The sequence below is a fragment of the Dermochelys coriacea genome, chromosome 8 (assembly GCF_009764565.3).
Source record: "Dermochelys coriacea isolate rDerCor1 chromosome 8, rDerCor1.pri.v4, whole genome shotgun sequence".
NCBI lineage: Eukaryota > Metazoa > Chordata > Testudines > Dermochelyidae > Dermochelys > Dermochelys coriacea.
Genome location: NC_050075.1, coordinates 45,797,014 through 45,816,876, shown reverse-complemented (window position 1 = coordinate 45,816,876; position 19,863 = coordinate 45,797,014). Strand labels below are relative to the sequence as shown.

The 19,863-nt window shown below is 54.3% G+C and overlaps 2 protein-coding genes across 4 annotated transcripts in view; one reads left to right on the top strand and one right to left on the bottom strand.

The window, feature by feature from the left end:
• LOC122461243 overlaps window positions 1-19,863 on the top strand; it is a 42,959-nt gene that overhangs the window by 10,796 nt on the left and 12,300 nt on the right. Inside the window, exons 2-3 of the mRNA XM_043520149.1 lie at window positions 9,976-10,076; window positions 12,369-12,525. Coding sequence (XP_043376084.1) covers window positions 9,976-10,076; window positions 12,369-12,525 — 258 coding nt within the window. The remainder of the gene's footprint in view (window positions 1-9,975; window positions 10,077-12,368; window positions 12,526-19,863) is intronic.
• PIGC (phosphatidylinositol glycan anchor biosynthesis class C) lies at window positions 1,181-8,195 on the bottom strand. 3 transcript variants are annotated; one of them, XM_038413291.2, is made up of 3 exons: window positions 8,056-8,158; window positions 3,231-3,288; window positions 1,181-3,044 (listed from the first exon to the last, which is right to left on the bottom strand). In XM_038413291.2, the coding sequence occupies exon 3, from the start codon at window positions 2,816-2,818 to the stop codon at window positions 1,925-1,927; it is 894 nt and encodes a 297-aa protein (XP_038269219.1). In that variant the 5' UTR covers window positions 2,819-3,044; window positions 3,231-3,288; window positions 8,056-8,158; the 3' UTR covers window positions 1,181-1,924. The 3 variants fall into 3 exon arrangements, with proteins under 3 accessions (XP_038269219.1, XP_043376082.1, XP_043376083.1); XM_043520147.1 differs by lacking the exon at window positions 3,231-3,288 and having other exon boundaries at window positions 8,056-8,195; XM_043520148.1 differs by lacking the exons at window positions 3,231-3,288; window positions 8,056-8,158 and adding an exon at window positions 4,506-4,861.

Genomic DNA, 19,863 nt, shown 5'->3' with positions numbered 1-19,863 from the left:
TAGACGCTATTGTAATAATTGTTTCCATGGTGCTGTATGGGTACAGGAGGCGTCCTTGCACGCTGAGTGAGGCTGAGGTTTATCTGTACAGCTGATCCGTTCCACCAATCCCCTCTTGCTGTTCTACTCCTCAGTCTCTTCTTCATGCCCTTTCCTCCCCGCCACGCTGTCCTAGCACTGAAGTAACTGGTAACAGGACTCAGAGCACTCGCGGGAACAGCTGTTCCAGAGCGTGAGTGCTGAGCCCCAACCTGTCCAGTACAGGGAGCACTTCCAGGGATCGCTGATGGAGCAGCTCACAACTCAGAGCAAGAGTGCATGGATAAGCAGCATGAAACAAACCCATCAGTGGTGCCGGGCGAGTCACACCCATAACCATGATTTAAACTAAGCCTCTCCCTGAATGAATGCGCAAAACCCTTCCGCGCTGACCGAGAATCCAGCTCTCGGATCTGACAGAGAGAGCAAGCAATCCTTGCTGAAGCGTATTGGGAACAAACAGTCCTGCAAAGCACAGAGGTGTGAAAGGAGCGGCCTCTCAGAGCTGCTACAGCAGAACTGTCTTGCTCTCGTGGGAAGGAGACAGCACTAGCCACAGCTGCAGCTGAGTCAATCGGTAATGGACTGGACTCAAAGGGGAGCAGCACGATAAGGCCAGAAAATTCAGGCACGTCCATCATCTCGTGTTCCAGCCAAGCAGACCGAGCTGGCTCGCCAGGGTGTTGCTGGAAGCCTTTGGCAAAGAATCCCCTTCCTCTGCTTGTGTCTGTCTGTTAGCGGAAATACCCAGCGCTACATCGGCCAGAGAAGGGAAGATGCCATCGCAATAAGAACCTGGGGATGTTTCCAGACACATATCGGACCCGACAGCTTTGCAAGCTGCAGGGAGATAAAGCCAGGATGCTCTGCTTGAGTTTCTCACTGTGACACATAGAAATCCCATGCAACACTGGAACGGGAGCAAACACAGGGCCTTCCAATGCACAGTCAGGTATCCTGCATTCCCACTCCTGATCCGCCCCACACTCCTGCTCCTGCGGTGGCAGCTCTGAACTAAGAAATGAAAACTCTGCCCTTTGACAAAATACAACCCCTGGATCTGATCTGCCTGCCCCATCAGCCACCCCCCCGTGCTGCTCCCGCTGGGCTGTTTCACAGAAGAATGACAAAGGCAGGGAGGTTTGAGGGATTGGATGCTTTTAATAGCCAGAAAGTCCAGCTTGCCAAAGAGATTTTGAAAGCTGCTCTCCAAATACCCAGCAACTCCAATGGGCTTCATCTCCACCAGTAAACTTTGGCTAAAACATTCCCCACTATTGCTACCCTTAATTCAGCTTCCCAAGCAGCAGAGCCAACAGCAGCGCTAGTGGAGAGAAGTCGCTCTTGCCCTATAGTTGGTATTAAGTGCCATGTACGTCATAGAGACCTGCTCTGAGCAAGTGATGTGGTGGATAAAATGGTGGCATCTGCCTACAGTCCTCTGTCTACTTGTGCTCTTGCCACGCTTCTGCGGTGGGAGCTCAGCTAGATTTAATGAGTGGAGAGAAGTCGCTCTTGCCCTATAGTTGGTATTAAGTGCCATGTACGTCATAGAGACCTGCTCTGAGCAAGTGATGTGGTGGATAAAATGATGGCATCTGCCTACAGTCCTCTGTCTACTTGTGCTCTTGCCACGCTTCTGCGGTGGGAGCTCTGCTAGATTTAATGAGTGAGAGCAATACACATAGACACTGGGGAGACAAAAGTTCCTGGTATGTACCAAGCAGTTTGTCTCACTCTAGGAGAAGAGGCTCTGTTATAACACTGCAACCTCCCCCCCACTTCTCTGTGATTCCGTCATGCAGGAGGTAGTCTCCAATGCAGAAGTCTTTGTTCCGATAGCACCAGTGGGGTCCTGCCCACCTGCCGTGTGTCCTGGATGAGTCTACATGAGGAACCTGGAGAGGTCGTCCTTGATTTCAGCTTCATCCCAAGGCCCATGAATGTTGTCTTTGAGCAGCTGCAGCCGGATGAGGCAATAAGGACACAGGCATGAAATGGAGATCAGCAGAAGGGCGAAGAGAAGGGCAGCAACGCCCGAGATGGTCAACAGCCCGGCCAGTGCAGACAGGGTGAAGAGCAGGGTCACCCCCACATAGCAGCGAGGTGTCCGTGCTTTGAGCTTCTTCTGCAGCATGGGCCACAGGGCAAAGATCTGGATGGCGAAGGTGACCATGGCGAAGGTGTGCAGGGAGCGGGGCAGCCGGGAGGCCAAGCACACGGAGGCGAAGATGGCCATGTTGAGGGACAGCGTACTGGAGACGATGGCAGCATTGGCCCCATAGTCGAAGAAGATCAGGTGCCCCAGGAGCATGAGGACTGACATGGCATAGATGGTGTCTGTGCTGATCGACTCCGTCAGGGTCTTCAGTACCGGAGAGAAGCCGTAGGTGAAAGCTATGAACACCAGGGTGCTCTTCAGGTCTGCCCAGCGGGTCCGACCGCTCTCCTTCCTCCCCACCCCCAAGTCTATGACATCAAACAGGATGTAGCCAATCAGGGAAGAGGCCAGGCCAGCCCCGAGCAGCCACTGTGGGGTCAGCAGCCCATCATCCATGTACCACCAGATGACGACAAAGATGCAGACGCTGCACAGCTGTTGAATCACCACCCCGGACTCAAACACCACTGCCCAATACTGGTACTTGCGGGCATAGATGTTCTTCTGCAGCTCCTCCAGGAACCGGTGGTCCACATAGTTATCTGGGAAGGGCTGCCTTTCATACAGCACCTTCTGCCAGCACTTCCCAGGGCTCGCTTCCACCTGGGCACAGACCATTCTCCCAGCACAGCCCTGCTGTGTCAGCAGCCTCTTGGAGTGAAGTCCCCTCACACAGACTTGGGAGAGCCACGTGCAGGGGAAGGTTCATTCTCCAGGAGTGCACAAGTGGAAGGTTTCTGTAGGTCCCCTCCTCCGAGAAGGGCTCGTCAAAGCACTCAGAGCTCCGCGCATCAGGCTGAGGCTGAGGGTGACCTCTTCGTTCTGCGCAGAGCCCTGCCAGCTCCTAGAAAACAAACACACCACAAATCACTCAACTGCTGGGCAATGCAGACCAGAGATTCAATGACTGAACTCTGATCCCCAGACAAGGCCTGGGAACTCTTTGAGAAAAGCAGGAGACCTTGCACAGAATAAGCTACTGCCAGCTGCTGTTAGGGCAGCAACATTCAATTCCCTCGGACTCTCTCACCTGCTACTTGCCAGATGGCTTCTGTCATATGAGCATCTTCGGGTGCTTTTCCTGGTAACTACAGATAGAACAGAGACCTAAGAGTCAGCATTCCGGGGTTCTGTTCCCAGCTCCATCCCAAGCCCGTGTAACCCTGAGCAAGTCCTGTAATCTCTCTGAGCAGAACCAAATACCAAGCTAGCTACTGGTCAGTGACTGCAGAGAGAATTGCATGGAGAGCTCTGGGTCCTAGCACCGTCGTGGGCCGAGCCCCATGCCTGTGCCCTGCACTGCTGCCGTACAGATGGTGGGGAAGGAAGTTAGCCAGAGGCAAAGGAGCCAAGCAGCCCCTGCCTGGAGTCAGGCTGGGTCTGTTGTGCCCCCCTACGGAGTAGTTGGGATCCTTTACTAAAAAGGGTAAAATTCAAAATCCTGATCTAAGTTCCCTCTAAGCTACGTTGCCGTGCAGCAGGGGAGAGGCGCCCCGAGCTGCTGTGGTGAGAGAGGGCTGGGGGGAGTCCTCTCTCCCTGTTGCAGCCCCAAGGCAGCCTGCACCCCAGAGCCCTCACCCGCCCCCCGACCCTCTGCCCAAGCCCTAAACCCCCATCTGCGCCCCACCCCTCTCATCCCGGCCCCACCCCAGAGCCCTCACCCCTTCCGCACCAACCCTGAGCCCCCTCCCACACTCTGAATCCCTCGCCCCACCCCCGCCACACAACACCTCCATATTGGTGGTGCACATCACAAAATTCATTCCACACATGGACTTAAAAAATTAGAGGGAACATTGGCCCTGATGTCTTATTCCTGTATCTTTTTTGTCCCAATGTCCTAAGTCCAATTGAACTCTGGACAGCGACTCTCTTACACACACAGAGGAAAAGCTGACTGCACTGACGGCAGGGGGAGTTTTAACATTAACTCCAAGGGAGCCAGGATTTCACGCATCAGATTTCCCGTTTTTCAGCAGAAATGAATGGTTTAGGTTCCCATGCCCTAGCACAGTGCTGCAATCTTGGGCGTTCCCCAGGGTGCAGGAATGGCTTTATATAAATGGGGAAATCCCTGGTTACAGTGGATTTTTTTTTTAAATGAAAAACTTTTCATGGCCAAATTTCACCTGATTCTTTCCATTTTGAAAAGAGAGTGAAAATATCTATACACTACTGGCAAAGAGGAATTTTTCTTGACTGTAAATATTACGGGAACTCATGAATGAGACTGAAATAGAAATATGATAGTGTTAGTGTTTTGGAAATGGCTGGTGGATGAAAAACTCCAAGGACTCACTGTTACCTCGTAGGAGTGTAGCGAGGCCTTGGGTACAGGGACCATTATATCTCTGAAGTCTGCCCGCTAAGGCCCCAGGTTTGCATTGAGCGCTGTTTGGATGGATCTCTGTGCCAGCACACTGCCCCATGGAGACCAGCAGAAGGGAGCTCATTGCAGGATTGAGAACAGCTCAGTTCTCAGAAGTTGAGCCCATTCCCTGCTCAAGGAAAGCCCCCAAGGAAAGCAACAATGCCCCAAAGATTACCAACTCTGTGCTTGGGCAGAGCAAGTGGCCTGGGTTAAATTCTGAGCCCTGTGCTGAGAACACCCTGCCTCAGCCCGGGAACGAACAGCTCAAGGGACTCCCAGCCGGATCTCAGTTTCTGGGTGAAAACTCTAGGAGGGGAAGAGACAAAAGGAGCCATACCCTGAGAGCTGTACAGAGCAGACTCATGGGGAGCAGAGGACCGTACACATCAGGAGTGTGTGCATGCATGGCTGTAAGATCAGGGAATGTGGGTGTGGGGCTCTGGCTATGCAGATCGGAGTGTACGCATCAGGGGTATTTGTGTGTGGATGTGCAGGGGGGTCTGCAGGGCTGTACAGGTCAGGGTGTCTGTAGGGGCTGAACAGATGGGGGTGTAGATGTGGGGCTGTAAAGATTGGGGGGATGTAGGCGGGGCTGTATAGGTCCGGGAGGTGTTGGGTGGGTTGTAAAGGTCAGGAAGGTGTGGGGTGGTCTGTACAGATTGGGCTCGTGGGGTGAAGGGCTGTACAGGTCAGGGTGTAGGCAGGGCTGTACAGATCAGGGTGTGTGAAGGTCGACCTGTACAGATCAGGGGGCTGTACAGGTTGAGGTGTGGGGGAGTTGTACAGGTCAAGGTGTGTAGGCAGGGCTGTACAGGCCAACTGGGGGTGCGGGAGAGAGTGGGCCTGTACAAGCTGGGGTGTAGGCGAGGCTGTATAGGTCGGGGTGTGTGAGGCGAGGGACTGAACAGATCAGAGGAGTTGGGGAGCGGGCAGTTGTATAGATCGGGTGTGGGGGGAGGTGTAGGCTGGGTTGTACAGGTTAGGATGTGTATGGAGAGGGGAGCTGTACAGGTTGTGGGGTGGAGGGGCTGTACAGCTTGGCATGGGGGTCAGGCGGTTGTATAGACCGGGTGTGTGGGTGGCGGGCGGTTGTATAGATAGTGTGTAGGCCTGGCTGTACAATTCAGGAGGTGTAGGCAGGCTGTACAGGTAGAGGGGCTTGTACAGGGCAGGAGGTATAGGTGGGGGCTCTGCAGGTTGGGGTGTAGGCGGGGCTGTAGAGGTCAGAGTGTTATGGGCTGGGGGCTGTACAGTCGGGAACTGTAGGCGGGGTGGGGGAGCGTAGGTGGGGTTGCAGGGCAATACAGCGCAGAGTGTTGTGGAGTGGGGGCTGTACAGATTGGGGTGTAGGTGGGGCTATACAGATGAGGGAAAGGTGGGGGCAGGGCTACAGGGGTCAGTGCGGTGGGATGGGGGCTGTACAGATCGGGGTGTAGGTGGAGCTGTAAGGGTCAGTGGGGTGGGAACTGTACAGATCGGGGAGGGGTGTAGGTGGGGCTGTAGAGGTCAGTGTTGTGGGGTGGGGGCTGTACAGATTGGGGTGCAGGCGGGGCTGTAGGGGTCAGTACTATGGGGTAGGGGCTGTACAGATTGGGGAGGGGTGCAGGTGGGGCTGTAAGGGTCAGTGGGGTGCGGTGAGGTGGGGGGCTGTACAGATCGGGGGTGTAGGCAGGGCTGTAGGGGTCAGTGCTGTGGGGTAGGAGCTGTAGGGGTCAGTGCGCTGAGGGCTGTACAGATCGGGGGGGTGCAGGCGGGGCTGTACGGGTCGGTGCAGTGGGGTGGGGGCCGTGGAGATCAGGGGGGTGCAGGCGGGGCTGTAGGGGTCGGTGCGGTGGGGTCCATGCAGATCGGGGGGGTGCAGGCGGGGCTGTAGGGGTCGGTGGGGTGGGGGCCGTGCAGATCAGGGGAGTGCAGGCAGGGCTCTAGGGATCGGGACGGTGGGGTGGGGGCTGTGCAGATCGGGGGGTGCAGGCGGGGCTGTAGGGGTTGGTGGGGTGGGGTGGGGGCTGTGCAGATCGGGGGGTGCAGGCGGGGCTGTAGGGGTTGGTGGGGTGGGGTGGGGGCTGTGGAGATCGGGGGGTGCAGGCGGGGCTGTAGGGGTAGGTGGGGTGGGGGCCGTACAGATCGGGGGGGTGCAGGCGGGGCTGTAGGGGTAGGTGGGGTGGGGGCCGTACAGATCGGGGGGGTGCAGGCAGGACTGTAGGGGTCGGTGCGGTGGGGTGGGGGCCGTGCAGATCAGGGGGTGCAGGTGGGGCTGTAGGGGTTGGTGGGGTGGGGGCTGTGGAGATCGGGGGGTGCAGGCGGGGCTGTAGGGGAGGGGTGGGGGCTGTAGAGATCGGGGGGTGCAGGTGGGGCTGTAGGGGTTGGTGGGGTGGGGACCGTGGAGATCGGGGGGTGCAGGTGGGGCTGTAGGGGTCGGTGGGGTGGGGGCCGTACAGATCGGGGGGGTGCAGGCAGGGCTGTAGGGGTCGGTGCGGTGGGGTGGGGGCTGTGCAGATCAGGGGGTGCAGGCGGGGCTGTAGGGGTGGGGTGGGGGCCGTGGAGATCGGGGGGTGCAGGTGGGGCTGTAGGGGTCGGTGGGGTGGGGGCCGTGGAGATCGGGGGGTGCAGGTGGGGCTGTAGGGGTCGGTGGGGTGGGGGCCGTGGAGATCGGGGGGTGCAGGTGGGGCTGTAGGGGTTGGTGGGGTGGGGGCCGTACAGATCGGGGGGGTGCAGGCAGGGCTGTAGGGGTCGGTGCGGTGGGGTGGGGGCTGTGCAGATCAGGGGGTGCAGGCGGGGCTGTAGGGGTGGGGTGGGGGCCGTGGAGATCGGGGGGTGCAGGTGGGGCTGTAGGGGTGGGGTGGGGGCTGTGGAGATCGGGGGGTGCAGGCGGGGCTGTAGGGGTGGGGTGGGGGCTGTGGAGATCGGGGGGTGCAGGTGGGGCTGTAGGGGTCGGTGGGGTGGGGGCCGTGGAGATCGGGGGGTGCAGGTGGGGCTGTAGGGGTCGGTGGGGTGGGGGCCGTGCAGATCGGGAGGCTGCAGGGGAGGGGCGAGTCGGGGGTTGCCCGGCGCAGGGGGTGCAGGCAGGACGGGGCGGGGGGTTCCCGGGGCGGGGGGTGCGGGCGGCGCGGTGCAGGCGGGGCGGGGCGGGGCCGGGGGTGCCCGGGGCGGGCCGGGGGGTGCAGGCGGGGCGGCCCGGGGGGTGCCCCGCTCAGACACGCGGGGGGAGACGCGGCGCGGCCCCGCGGAGCCGGGGCCCGACCCTGCCGCTTCCCTGCCTCCAGTTGCTGGAAGCGGCTAACGCGGAGCCCGCGGCGAGCCCCGCCGTCCGCTGCCGCACCCACGGCCCGGCTCCGCCGAGCGGGAGCGCGCCCCGCAGGGGGCCGCGCTGGGCTCCCGGCTCCTGCCGCCCCGAGCCGGCCCCCGCTCTGCGCCCCCCGGGCACGGGGCAGCCCCGCTGCAGGCCCCGGGCGGGAAGGGAAGGGAAGGAGCCGGGGCGCGGTACCTGGGCCTGGGTCGCCGGGGAGCCGCTTCCTGCCAGCGCGGGGTGTGACTCTGCCGCCGCCATGCAGCAGGGCCCGAGCCCGAGCCCGTCCCCGCGCGGGGGCTGCCCCCTGCTGGCCCGCGCGCTGCCGGCTCTGAGGGGGACACAGCAGCGGGGCGGACGGGGATGCGAGGGCGGGGGGCTGGACCGGGGCCGGAGCGGGGGGGTGGGGGGGGGCAGATAGTGTGAAAAATCAGGACACTTTTTGGGGGGGGGGGAATAAGTGTGTATATAAAACAAAGCCCCTAATAGCGGCTCTGGTCGCCCCCCAGGAGATCGGATAAATCCGAAATATCCAGGGTTGCCCAAGGGGCGGGGATAGCTCAGTGGTTTGAGCATTGGCCCGCTAAACCCAGGGTTGTGAGTTCAACCCTTGCGGGGGTCAGTTAGGGATCTGGGGCAAAAATTGGGGATTGGCCCTGCTTTGAGCAGGGGCTTGGACTCGATGATCTCCTGAGGTCCCTTCCAACCCTGATATTCTGTGATTCACGAAAGCAGCCTGCTCCCATGCCCGCTGCCCCTGCTCCCATGCCCACTGCCCCTGCTGCCCCTGCTCCCCGCTGCCCCTGCTCCCATGTCCGCTGCCCCTGCTCCCATGCCCGCTGCCCATGCCCGCTGCCCCTGCTCCCCGCTGCCCCTGCTCCCATGCCCACTGCCCCCGCTGCCCCTGCTCCCATGCCCGCTGCCCCTGCTCCCATGCCCACTGCCCCCGCTGCCCCTGCTCCCATGCCCGCTGCCCCTGCTCCCATGCCCGCTGCCCCCGCTGCCCCTGCTCCCATGTCCGCTGCCCCTGCTCCCTGCTGCCCCTGCTCCCATGCCCACTGCCCCTGCTCCCATGCCCGCTGCCCCCGCTGCCCCTGCTCCCCGCTGCCCCTGCTCCCATGCCCGCTGCCCCCACGGAACAGCCCTGGTGGAAACATTTCCGAGGGAGCGTTTTCTTCCATCTGGAAATGCTGCGTTGTCAGACTCACAACGCACCGTGTTGATTTCCGTGAAGTTTTGTTTTGGACAAAAATCACAAGGCAGCGTTTGGTCAGAACAGACCGTTTTGATTTATGAGGAGAAATTATCAAATTTAAAAAAAAAAAAAAAAATCATAGGAACCCAAAATAAATAGTCCATAGTTGAGGTTGTTGAAACAAAACATTTCACGTGACCCAAAAGGAATTCTTTCAAAAATCTGGTTTAATGGAAACAGTAATAATAACAAATGTTGAGATCCCAGACTTTCCCAGGAAACAGAAATTCCAATTTCTGACCCGCTTTACCCAGGGAGCTTGGGATGTGGCCACCCCCGGCCCCTTTGAATCCAGCTTTGCATGGCCTGGCTGTTTTTTCAGTAGAACCTCCTGCTATTTACCATAAGAAATAAGCATTGCCTGGGTGTGAGGATGTGGATTGTTTAAATCCCAGTTCTGCCGTCCTTACATCAAGTAGCACCTTACTCTGAGAGTAGTACCTAGGCAGTGAGGTACTACTTCACATGAGTATGGGTAGCAGAATCTGGCCGAAAGTGGATACCACCTGCTTTATCACTGAAGCAGGAGTATGCATCCACTTGTCCAAGTGATTCTTAGGTTCTTCCTGCCAGGAGACGGACCTGCAACTGCTTGGTGCTCAGAACTCATATGGTATCAAAGTAGAAGCTCTGCTTGGCCTAGAACTCCTGTATGCTGCTACTCTGCATCTCCAACCAATGACCCAGAGGTGGAGGCAAAATCTAGTCACCTACCTAACACGGTGGGTGCAAAGTGTCAATGCCTGTGGCTGCCAGTGGTGTATAGACAGGGAGTGCTGGAGCGCAGTGCTGGGTAATCCATCATGGTTTGATACAGCAGGTGCTGCAATGACTGGAGATGAGCCACTCTCATTTCTTTCTAGGTTCCTGTTATAACTATCGACTGCATTCCAGATCCTGCTACCACCTGGCAGCTCAGCAAGAAGAGCAGCTCCTCGCATAGCCCAGGCAAGCCCGCTAGAAGGTAGCCTTCTTGGCTGGGTTTGAGGAGCGTTAGTTTGTTCTTAAAGCAATCGTGTGTCGTTATTAATCATGTTCATTATGCTAGGGCCTAAGGACTCACCAAAACCTGGGGCCCCTTGTGTTGGGCACTGTCTGAGCATAGAGTAGCTGGCAGCCCCTGCCCCAAAGCCCTGACAAATAGATCAGACAGACCCAGGGTCAGGGAAGGAGTAGAACAGATCACCATACATAGGATTGAGAAGGATTCCCCCCAGCTCAGATTGCCAGTGACCTTGGCAGCATGGGGCACTGATTGCTTGCCAGGATTATCTGGGCATGTCTCACCTAACCAATTCCCTGCTACTATAGGGGCGTTGGACTTGAGTGCTCCTCAGTCCTTCCTGTTCTCTGCCTGCAGCTCACAACAGTCCGATCACCTGTGGGCTATAATACTTTGGTCGAATTTCAGTGATTGGGTTGTGCGGTTCTGGGTGGCATTGGTGGCCTATGATCTACAGGAGGTCAGGCTAGATAATCGGGGGGGAGGGTCCCTTCTGGCCTTCAACCCTATGACACTGACTCTATGTGATGTCATGTTCCATGATTTTTTTGAGGGCGGGGGGATAAGCCAAATGGAAAGAAAAGGGAAGAAAGGGAGGACATTGAAGGGAAGGGGGTGAGGGGGATAGGGCAGGGGAGAAGAGAGTGAGGAATGAAGCTGAGGTGGAGAGACTGATGGAGAAGGAGGATTTAGTGCTGCTGAAAGGTTCCCGAGACTGGAAGACCAGATCCTCTGCTAGTGTAAATCTAACTTCAGTGGCGGAGCTGGCTCTGAATTCCTTTCCCCACAGAGCAATCTTGGCAAAGGCAGCAGCTGTGCACACTTCCCCAGTCTCCACCGACACCCTGCAAGGGACCAGTGCAGTCAAAACGAGCCCCAAGAAGTGCAATACCATTTCCACGGGTGACAGCAAGACACTCTACTAGGACAGGGCGCTTTCCTGCTCACTGGGTCTGTCACTGGCTCGTTACCTGACAGATGCGGCCCTTGGCTGGGCTGTTGACTGCACATGCTCACACTCCAGGCCGGAGTGAGGGGTACTCTAGTTGTTGATCGGAGTTTTGTGATGGGCCCCAATTCAGCCCTATTCAGTGGGATTCCCCTACCCCGCAATGGAGAACCAGTCTGTTGCCGGGAAAAGCTTGCACAATGAGTGCCAAAAGGCAGAGTCTGCCTGGGGCAGGGTTTGTAGTGTCTTGTTATAAGATGCACATATTTAAAAATCCTACATCAATTAGCCCATAACTAAAGAGCCACAATAGCAACTAATGAGAGCTCCCAAAAACCCCTTCGCGTTTGAGCCAGCCTCATGCACAAGCCTAGAGAACCAAAGATGCCTTGAAATGTCCTGTGAAGGTCAATGAATGCTTTGGGTCTTCCAGAGGGGGTGAGTTCTAGAGTGGAGGTGGCATCACTGAGAAAAGTCCACCTCTAGCTCAGATGTTCTGGTCTCGGGAGTGTCTAGGAGAGCTCCTTGGCTGACCTCACCTGTCAGAATGGAAGATGGAGAGATGGACTCAGGGCACCTCTTCATAGACAGATGGAGGCCTGTGTAATACAGGTCTAATGCTTTGCATGCAAAAAGAACGGCTGAGTAGGAATGACAGCTGTGCCCTCTGCTGTACAGATCCAGCCCCCAGTGAGACAGTGAAGTTCTGTTAGGGTGACCAGATGTCCCGATTTTATAGGGACAGTTCCGATGCTTGGGGCTTTGTCTTATATAGGCACTTATTCCCCCCCATCACCCCATCCTAATTTTTCACCCTTGCTATCTGGGAGTTCTGCACACTTAGCAGAGTTTGGCTTTAAGCGGGCAACCCCGTTCTGTGCCAGCTGAAGCTTCTCATTATAGCTCAGAGTCTTGTGAGGTTTAGGAAGCACTGAGCTCTGGATCCTGTCCCCAAGAGTGCCAGTCAGCAGAGAGGTGGGGGGACAGAGGCACTGAGTGGCTGAAGAGCCGCCCCATGCTTGTTGTCAGAAGCATCCTGGCAGATGACCCATAGGAGGCTCTCAGGGTTCAGTGATGGGGAGGCAGTTGGACAGAGAGGGTGTAATCCCAGTGACAGCATGGGGAAAAACTGCCTTGGCTCTCCTAAAACAGATTTTATGGTTGCCTTGTTTGTCATGAGCTGGCAGGAAAATGGGCACTGAGGGAGCGACAGCCGCAATTCTGGCCATGGAAACAACAGGACAAACTGCGGTGACCCCGGCTGTGCTAACAATCCTCACTCTTGTTTATTTCATTTCCTGAAGGGAGTCTTCCTTGGCCAAGAGTAGAAATCTGTTTCTAAGGGAAAGCTACAACCCCCCAGGATTCAGACCCTCAGCCCTGGGAGCACCTCTGCGCAAAACGAGCTGTCTGATGACTTCTCCCTGCAAGCAGAGCTGTGGCTCTCGAAAGAACCAGAGGGTAAAAGCGCAATCTTTCAAGCTGTGTTACTGGAGAGCCGGGTGTGCTCCAGGTGGTGAAAAGCAGGCAATTAAGTGTAGTCTTGGATGTAATTTGTTAAGGAGAAATTAGCATATGTGACTCCATTTTGTTTTGGGGCCCACCATTGTTTAAAAGCAAGCACATCATGCCCTTAGATACTGCATTCCTGTGAAAACGCCTCCCCCCCGCGCCCCCAGCCTTTCTTGACTCCCGGTTTCTATTCTTTGTCTGTTCCTCATTCCCTGCCTCCTAGCCTTATGATGTGAGCCTCCCATCCTGATAAGAAAAGTTACTGATGCATTGCTTCAGGGCCATGGTGTGCAGCTGAAGTAATAGTTTAGCACGGGGGATGCACTTAGCAGGGATAGGTGGTAGATAGGAAAAAGGTTTGTCTATTGGCCAAAGTTTCCGATGCACGAGGGTAACATGCTTTGCTAAAGGTATATAATCTCTATATAACCTGCATTCGGGGTCCCCCTCTGACTAGCAGGGGGGCACCACGCTCGAGCATAATAAACTTAGTATCTTTGGGAACTCTGCAGTTGTGGACTTTGTTCGTGTGCTGCAGCCTAGACTCGAACTGTGCGTGACCTATCAGGTATAATTCGTAGCAGTTCTTGTGCATGACCTATCAGGTATAATTCGTAACAAATTATATAAAGCACTAGGTCATAGTGTAGGAGACAGTCCCACGCTGTCGGGATGGACACAAGAGGGCCTGGTGAGCCAGATCACTCCTAGAGTAACTAACAGACTCAGGCAGTTCCGCCAAAGATGAATGTGGCCTATTAGGGCTCTTCCACCTCTAAAGCCCATAAGATTATGAATGTCTCCTTCTATTTCTCTTTCCCCGCTGCCCCTTGTCTTCCCACACTGGAGCACTGGGATAGACAGTCACCTCCTTTTCACTTCCCCCCTTCCTTCACAAGCAATGGGACAGGATCTGAGTGGAGTAAAGGAGCCATTTCCTGCACCTGTGGATCAGATCTTGACTTTTGATTGAGGTTCCCCCTTTAATTGGCCCCTACCTGGAAGGCCAAACTCAGTGGTGCAAGCATCTGGCTTGGATTAGATTTCCCCAGTTTGAATCACACCAGATCTGACTCAGCAGTAGGTGTGCCGGATTGGGTAGCCACTCATCCATTGCCAGAGTACCTGGCATTCCAGTGCTTCTGGGGCGTGGGCCTACCCCGCCCCGCTGGCATGACCTCGCTTGCCCGGAGCATAGCAGGTCACACTGCAAAGAGGAGATCATGCGGAAGAGGGAACTGCTCCTCCCCTCTGGTGTTTCATACCAGCGCTGCAGCACACTCTTCAAAATGGGGGCCCCAGTCCAATGCCAGACAAAATCATGTTCAGTTTTGTCTCAATACCACGCTGGGAACAAACCACCCAAAAAAAGGACAGTCCGGTTTGAAACAGGATGATTGGCCTGCTTAGCAGTCTGTGTTACATGCAGTTGGTCTTGTGGGTCTTTCAGATGAGACCTTAAACTGTGGGCCTGTCAGCTCTACACTTTGTTTAAATACCCTATTGCCCTTGGCCATTGTTCCCCTTCCCCCACACTGCATACCAGTTGTCCCCACCCCAGAGGTGGCTGCATTTCCGTGGTCTTATGTACGTACAGGCTTTAAATTCTGACCGGTTTTCTCTCATTACAACTTGTAGTTGTATTCCTGATTAGTCTTTTGTCTTCGATTGCCTGGTCCTCAGGGGCAGAGACTGTCTTTGTGTTCTGTGTTTGTACAGCAGCTAGCACAGTGGGCTCCTGGTCTGTGTTTGGGGTCACTAATAATAGCAATTGCTGAGGTGGCGGGGCAGGGAAAGCTGCACCAATGTAGAGAGGCCTGTTTATGTTTAGCAGTCATGTTTTCAGGCTGGGGTTATCGATGAGGGCAGCGCTTGTAGAGTTATTATGGCTCTCTCAGCCCTGAGCAGGGAGTGTCCATCCTGGAGGGGGTCTCTGGGTTCTCTTGCTTTACCTTTCCCCGTACCTCCCATATTAGAGCCAGCTTCTTTCTGGATGAGGCCATGCATGACCCTGCCTCCCAAAGCGACCAGGGCTGCTCTTGGCTCAGGCTGAGCTGGTGTGAGGGTCGTTCTGGGGGTTCCTCCCCACAGGGAGGAAAGGAATATCCTCTTGGCCAGCCCAAAACTGTTCAGCTTCAAAAGGAGAAGGCAGGTGGCCCTGGCCCACCCCACCCCAAGCCTAGGAGGAGAGGCCTCCCACTCTGACGGCCCCCTCCAGTGCAGTAGGTGAGCCCCCCCACTAAATACTATATCAGAGAGTAAATATGAGACAGGAGGAGGTGATTATGGGCTCGGATTAGGTGCGGGTCTCTGGGCTGTGGGACGCAGGAGGTCAGGCTAGAGCAGAGATTCTCAAACTGGGTGTCGGGACCCCTCAGGGGGTTGCGAGGTTATTACGGGGGGGGGGGTGGCCTGCTGTAAATCCACCCCAAATCCCACTTTGCCTCCAACATTTATAATGGTGTTAAATATATTTAAAAGTGTTTTTAATTTAATTAATTTAATTAAAGGGGGGGGTTGCACTCAGAGGCTTGCTATGTGAAAAGGGTCATCAGTACAAAAGTTTGAGAACTACTGGGCTAGATAATCACAGTGGTCTCTTCTGGCCTGAAATAACCATGAATGGAGAAACTGTGGCCCAGCTGGCATCCCCTGATCTGGAATCCCCCTCTGTAATACACTCAGCTGGCCACTAGGTCTCAGCCACTCTCCAGCTACTGGGCTCTCTGTCACTCCGTGTCCTCCCTCCTCTGACAGTGACTTGTCAGTAACAGACACACTCACATCCCAGCGTGGCCCCGAAACCCCACAGGACACATAGCTAATAGCTCCAGAGCTCAAGAGTGACTGGTTTTAGTGATACCAGTACATCTTTATGGACAAAGATAGAGTACTGGTTGCCCGCGGTGAAGCACATGCCCTGGCTCTGCTCTGAATGAAGATCTGTGCCAGGTAACCCCTCCCAGGGCCCCTCAGGGCTGCTCCAGCTGAAATGCTTTGAAATGGACAAAGGTCAGAATAAATCTGCTCCTGGGGTCTCTGACTGGGGCCAGAATGACAGGCCAAGATTGGAGCAGCAGCAATGCAGACTCTTCTCAGTGCCATATGCTTTATCAGCAGCCCTGCTCTGATGTGGGTGTGGCATGTAGTGTATTTCTGTGTGTGTGTGTGTGTGTGTGTCTGGTGGGGAAAGGATGTAGTTTGCACTATAGTTCGCACAGCTGAAAAGGGGAGACTAGAAAAGGTAAAAGACAATTAGAGAGAGGAATCTGGCCAAGGAAAGAGAGGGGAAAGCAAGAAGGAAAAACTTCCAGACTGCAGGAAACAAAAGTGAAGTGCAGGAGAGAGAGCACACAGCATGCACAGAATGGGCACAAAGCTCCAGAGAGAGAGAAGAGGGGACAAAGCGATTGCAATGATTTACTGAGCTCCTACAGGCTCTGTGCAGTCCCCAAAATAAAGATGGCGCCTGCCCCAAAGCCTGATGGGCTGAGTACAAATGAAAAAACAAACAAGGAACAAAGAGTGCAACAGAATAAAGCAACGTGGAAACCAGAGGAGATGACGGGGGAGAGGGCATGGGAAGAGCACTTTAAGAAGAAATATAAAACAAACACAAAGCAACGGAATTCAAACAGGTTAAAGTGAGTCTGAGAAGGGAGGCATTTGGGGTCCATTCTCAGTCCCTCCAAACCTGCACTGAGCACAGAGATGGGGGAGAGAAGCAAAGGTGGCTCTAGCTGTGCACTCCACTCCCTGTGTTCTAGGGGCATCCAGGGTCCTGCCTGGTGTAAGTTAGAGCAGCCCCCGGGTAGAGGGCCCCTCTCTCCCAGTGGGTTCTGCAGGCCACCTGGCAGCTGCAACAGCGATGATGGAGAGCCATGCTAATGCATTGAGGTACTTTCCCTCCCAGTGGTACCAGTTGCAGGGTAGAGCCTTCTAGGACTATGGTCTTCTGAGCATGAACAAAGCTCGTCTCCATTTCTCTTCCAGCAGCCAGCTTTGACCCTGAGAGAAGAAAGAGGAAAGGCAGCTGCCGAGGAAGGAGAGAGACCAAAGGACAAGGAGAGCTGACAATGGGGCTGACCTGGGGACCCCACTAGTTTTACACCAAGAAACACATACGCTACCAAACACCCAAACAGTTTGCCTTCTGGTGGCTCAGTCTCTTGGTAAAGTGAATGCTCCCCATTCCCTGGAGCGTCAGGCCTTCGCTCACCATTCAGCACAGCAAACTGCTCACTCTAGCAAAGGCTATTTAATTTTCAGATGTGGTCAGACTTAATCCCACTTGGTGCCTGTAGTATACGTGTTTTCCAAGTATAAAGTGCATTTCCTATAGGGTTGGCAGCCCTGAAATGCAGGCTGCTGATTTACGTGCCTGTATATGGCTCTAGGGGCCTGGTTTTTGGCCTGTAGGTCTAATCCTTCCTTAGAGACACCCAGCCAGCTCTCACAGACTTCTGAGACTAGCAATGGGCCCATGGAAGATTTTAGAGAGTGTCATTGTAGTGGATTCTCAGCAGATCTGAAAATCAGGCCACTCGTGTTTGGTAGCAACCTAATTTGTGACTCCCTTGTTTGAAAGTGTTGGTCATAGTGTGTAGATTAGGGTGAGAAGAGAGGAAAATCCACTGTGGTTTTGAGAGAGCATTAAAGACAAGCTTCTAGTTTTTTGGGCTGCTTTGTGGTGTAGGAAGGAAGAATGAATCTGGGGAGTTTTCTCAGAACTAGTTGAATGATTTCTTTTCCCTGCTTGTTTTTTTACTTTGGAGACATCACTCTTGCTTTCGTTCGTTTGCTTGCTGGAGCCCTGTGCACTCAGGTAGGAGCTTTCTGAGCATTGGTCAAGGGGCCCAGGTGTTTAATCTTTCACAACACATGTTTCCTTCCAACAGTTTGCCAGGCATTCAGATGAAGAGACTGAAACAGAGAAACCAAACCCTAAATCTTTTGAATCTGTCTGGTGTAAAAACCCTTCCCTTCCATATCCCAATGGCAATTTTACTGATCATTTGTGATGTTCTACTCCTGCAAGTTCTCTGGTCTCCCATCGAGTCTTCTCTTGCTTTTTTTAAAAAAAGGACTAAATAGCCTCTTTTCCTTAGAAGAAGAAGAACTTCAGGCCTCCTTCATGCACCACAAATAAAACAGGACACAGACTGGTTCCCAGGCTCATGCCGAGATCCCTAGACCATGACTCTCATGGGCTTCACAGCAGATTTTTTAGGGGGGCTTGGGGCAAGAGACACCAGCATCACTGAGTTCAACTAGGGAGTTCATTGAATTTTCTCCACCTTGACTTAAACTCAGCTTGTGAAAAATGTCACACTGCAATGATTCTGGATGCCTCCTTTGGACTTCACATGTCTCCAGATTCAACAGCCTGAAGCCGCACGCCCCAGCGTGAGCTTGGCCCACCAGATGGCTTGTGCCAGAAGAAGATGCTTGCATTCTCCAGTGTGGAGACATGGATATCTTTTCCCCTTTCACGAGAGAGGCAGAGATATATAGCAGTAGCACCTGGAGGCCAATCAGACTGGGCCCTCATTGTGATAGGTGCTGTACTGTCTTGTAGTAACAGACGGTCCCTGCCTCAGACAGCTGACAGGCTATCCGCATGGACTTTTCAGGCAGGACCGGCAGGGGAGGGTCCTTAACTGAGGAGCTCCATTCTGGTGGTGATGGTCTGCCAGAGTCTTTTACTGGTGCCTTCAGACTACCCTTAAGTCTCAGCTAGCCTAGCTTTGACTTCTTTAGTGTCCCTTGCCTTGATTTGCACCTCCAATCTCCTGATGACTAGCTGGGAACTGTTCTGTTTGGAACTGGGGCTGTTGGAGATTCTGTCTCACTGTCAGTATCTGACTCCTTTCTTTTCTTTTCCTTTCTGATCTGTGGGCTCTGGATCTGGGAAGGCCTGAAACCAGCCTCCCGTTTTACAGGCATAGATCATAGTACTTGCCCATCTGCCTATCTGATTTTCTTGCCCCAGCAGCTTGCTCAGTGTCGAAATACTAGAAACAGCACCTGTGTGATTAAATAGGAACAGCTGTGGGGGGTACGAAACTGCAACCGCAGGCAAGTTCTCAAAATCAGGCCCTTGACATTTGGCATTTGGTCTTCAAGCCTCTCCATGAATGGAAAATGGCACACAATCCATAGCTGTTAAATAAAAATGCACGCTGTTGCTTGCACAGCCAGAGCTGCAGCCCGTTCTCTGCAGAGGACTGTCATGCCATCGATACATAACAGGGAAGAGGCTGATTCACTTTTTGGATACTCACTCGAACACCACACTGCAGGAAACCGATGTATGTTGTGTTGAAGCTGCCTGTTAAATAAGTCGATTTCTCTGTAGGCATGCCTGCTCTTTGAGCTGGAAGGTGAAAATTCCAGGTCAAGGAGACATACCTCTGTTAGCTTTGACTGAGCTAGCGCACTAAACCTTCAGCATCATGAGAGGTGGGACGTGGGAGGGACTAGCCCATAAGAACATAAGAATGGCCATACTGGGTCAGACCAAAGGTCCAGCCAGCCCAGTATCCTGTCTGTCAACAGTGGCCAATGCCAGGTGCCCCAGAGGGAGTGAACCTAACAGGAAATGATCAAGTGATCATCTCTCCTGCCATCCATCTCCACTCTCTGACAAATAGAAGCCAGGGACACCATTCCTTACCCATCCTGGCTAATAGCCATTAACAGATTTAACCTCCATGAATTTATCTAGTTCTCTTTTAAACCCTATTATAGTCCTACTTTCACAACCTCCTCAGGCAAGAAGTTCCACAGGTTGATTGTGCGCTGAGTGAAGAAGAGCTTCCTTTTATTTGTTTTAAACCTGCTGCCCATTAATTTCATTTGGTGGCCCCTAGTTCTTATATTATGGGAACAAGTAAATAACTTTTCCTTATTCACTTTCTCCACAACACTCATGATTTTATATACTTCTATCTTATCTTCCCTTAGTCTCCTCTTTTCCAAGCTGAAAAGTCCTAGCCTCTTTAATCTCTCCTCATATGGGACCCGTTCCAACCCCCTAATCATTTTAGTTGCCCTTTGTCATGGAGTGGGGGGGGAGTCTGGGCCCTGCACCCCGCTTCCTGGAATTCACCGTGACGCTCAGCCAGCCAGTAAAACAGAAGGTTTATTGGACAATAGGAACACAGTCTAAAACAGAGCTTGTGGGTACAACCAGGACCCCTCAGTCAAGTCCTTCTGGGGGGGCAGGGAGCTTAGACCCCAGCCTTGGGTTTCCCTGCATTCCATCACCCAGCACCAAACTGAAAT

What these genes read in the sequence shown, in the direction of transcription:
- PIGC (XM_043520147.1), bottom strand. Translation starts at nt 2,818, where the DNA reads ATGGTCTGTGCCCAGGTGGAAGCGAGCCCTGGGAAGTGCTGGCAGAAG.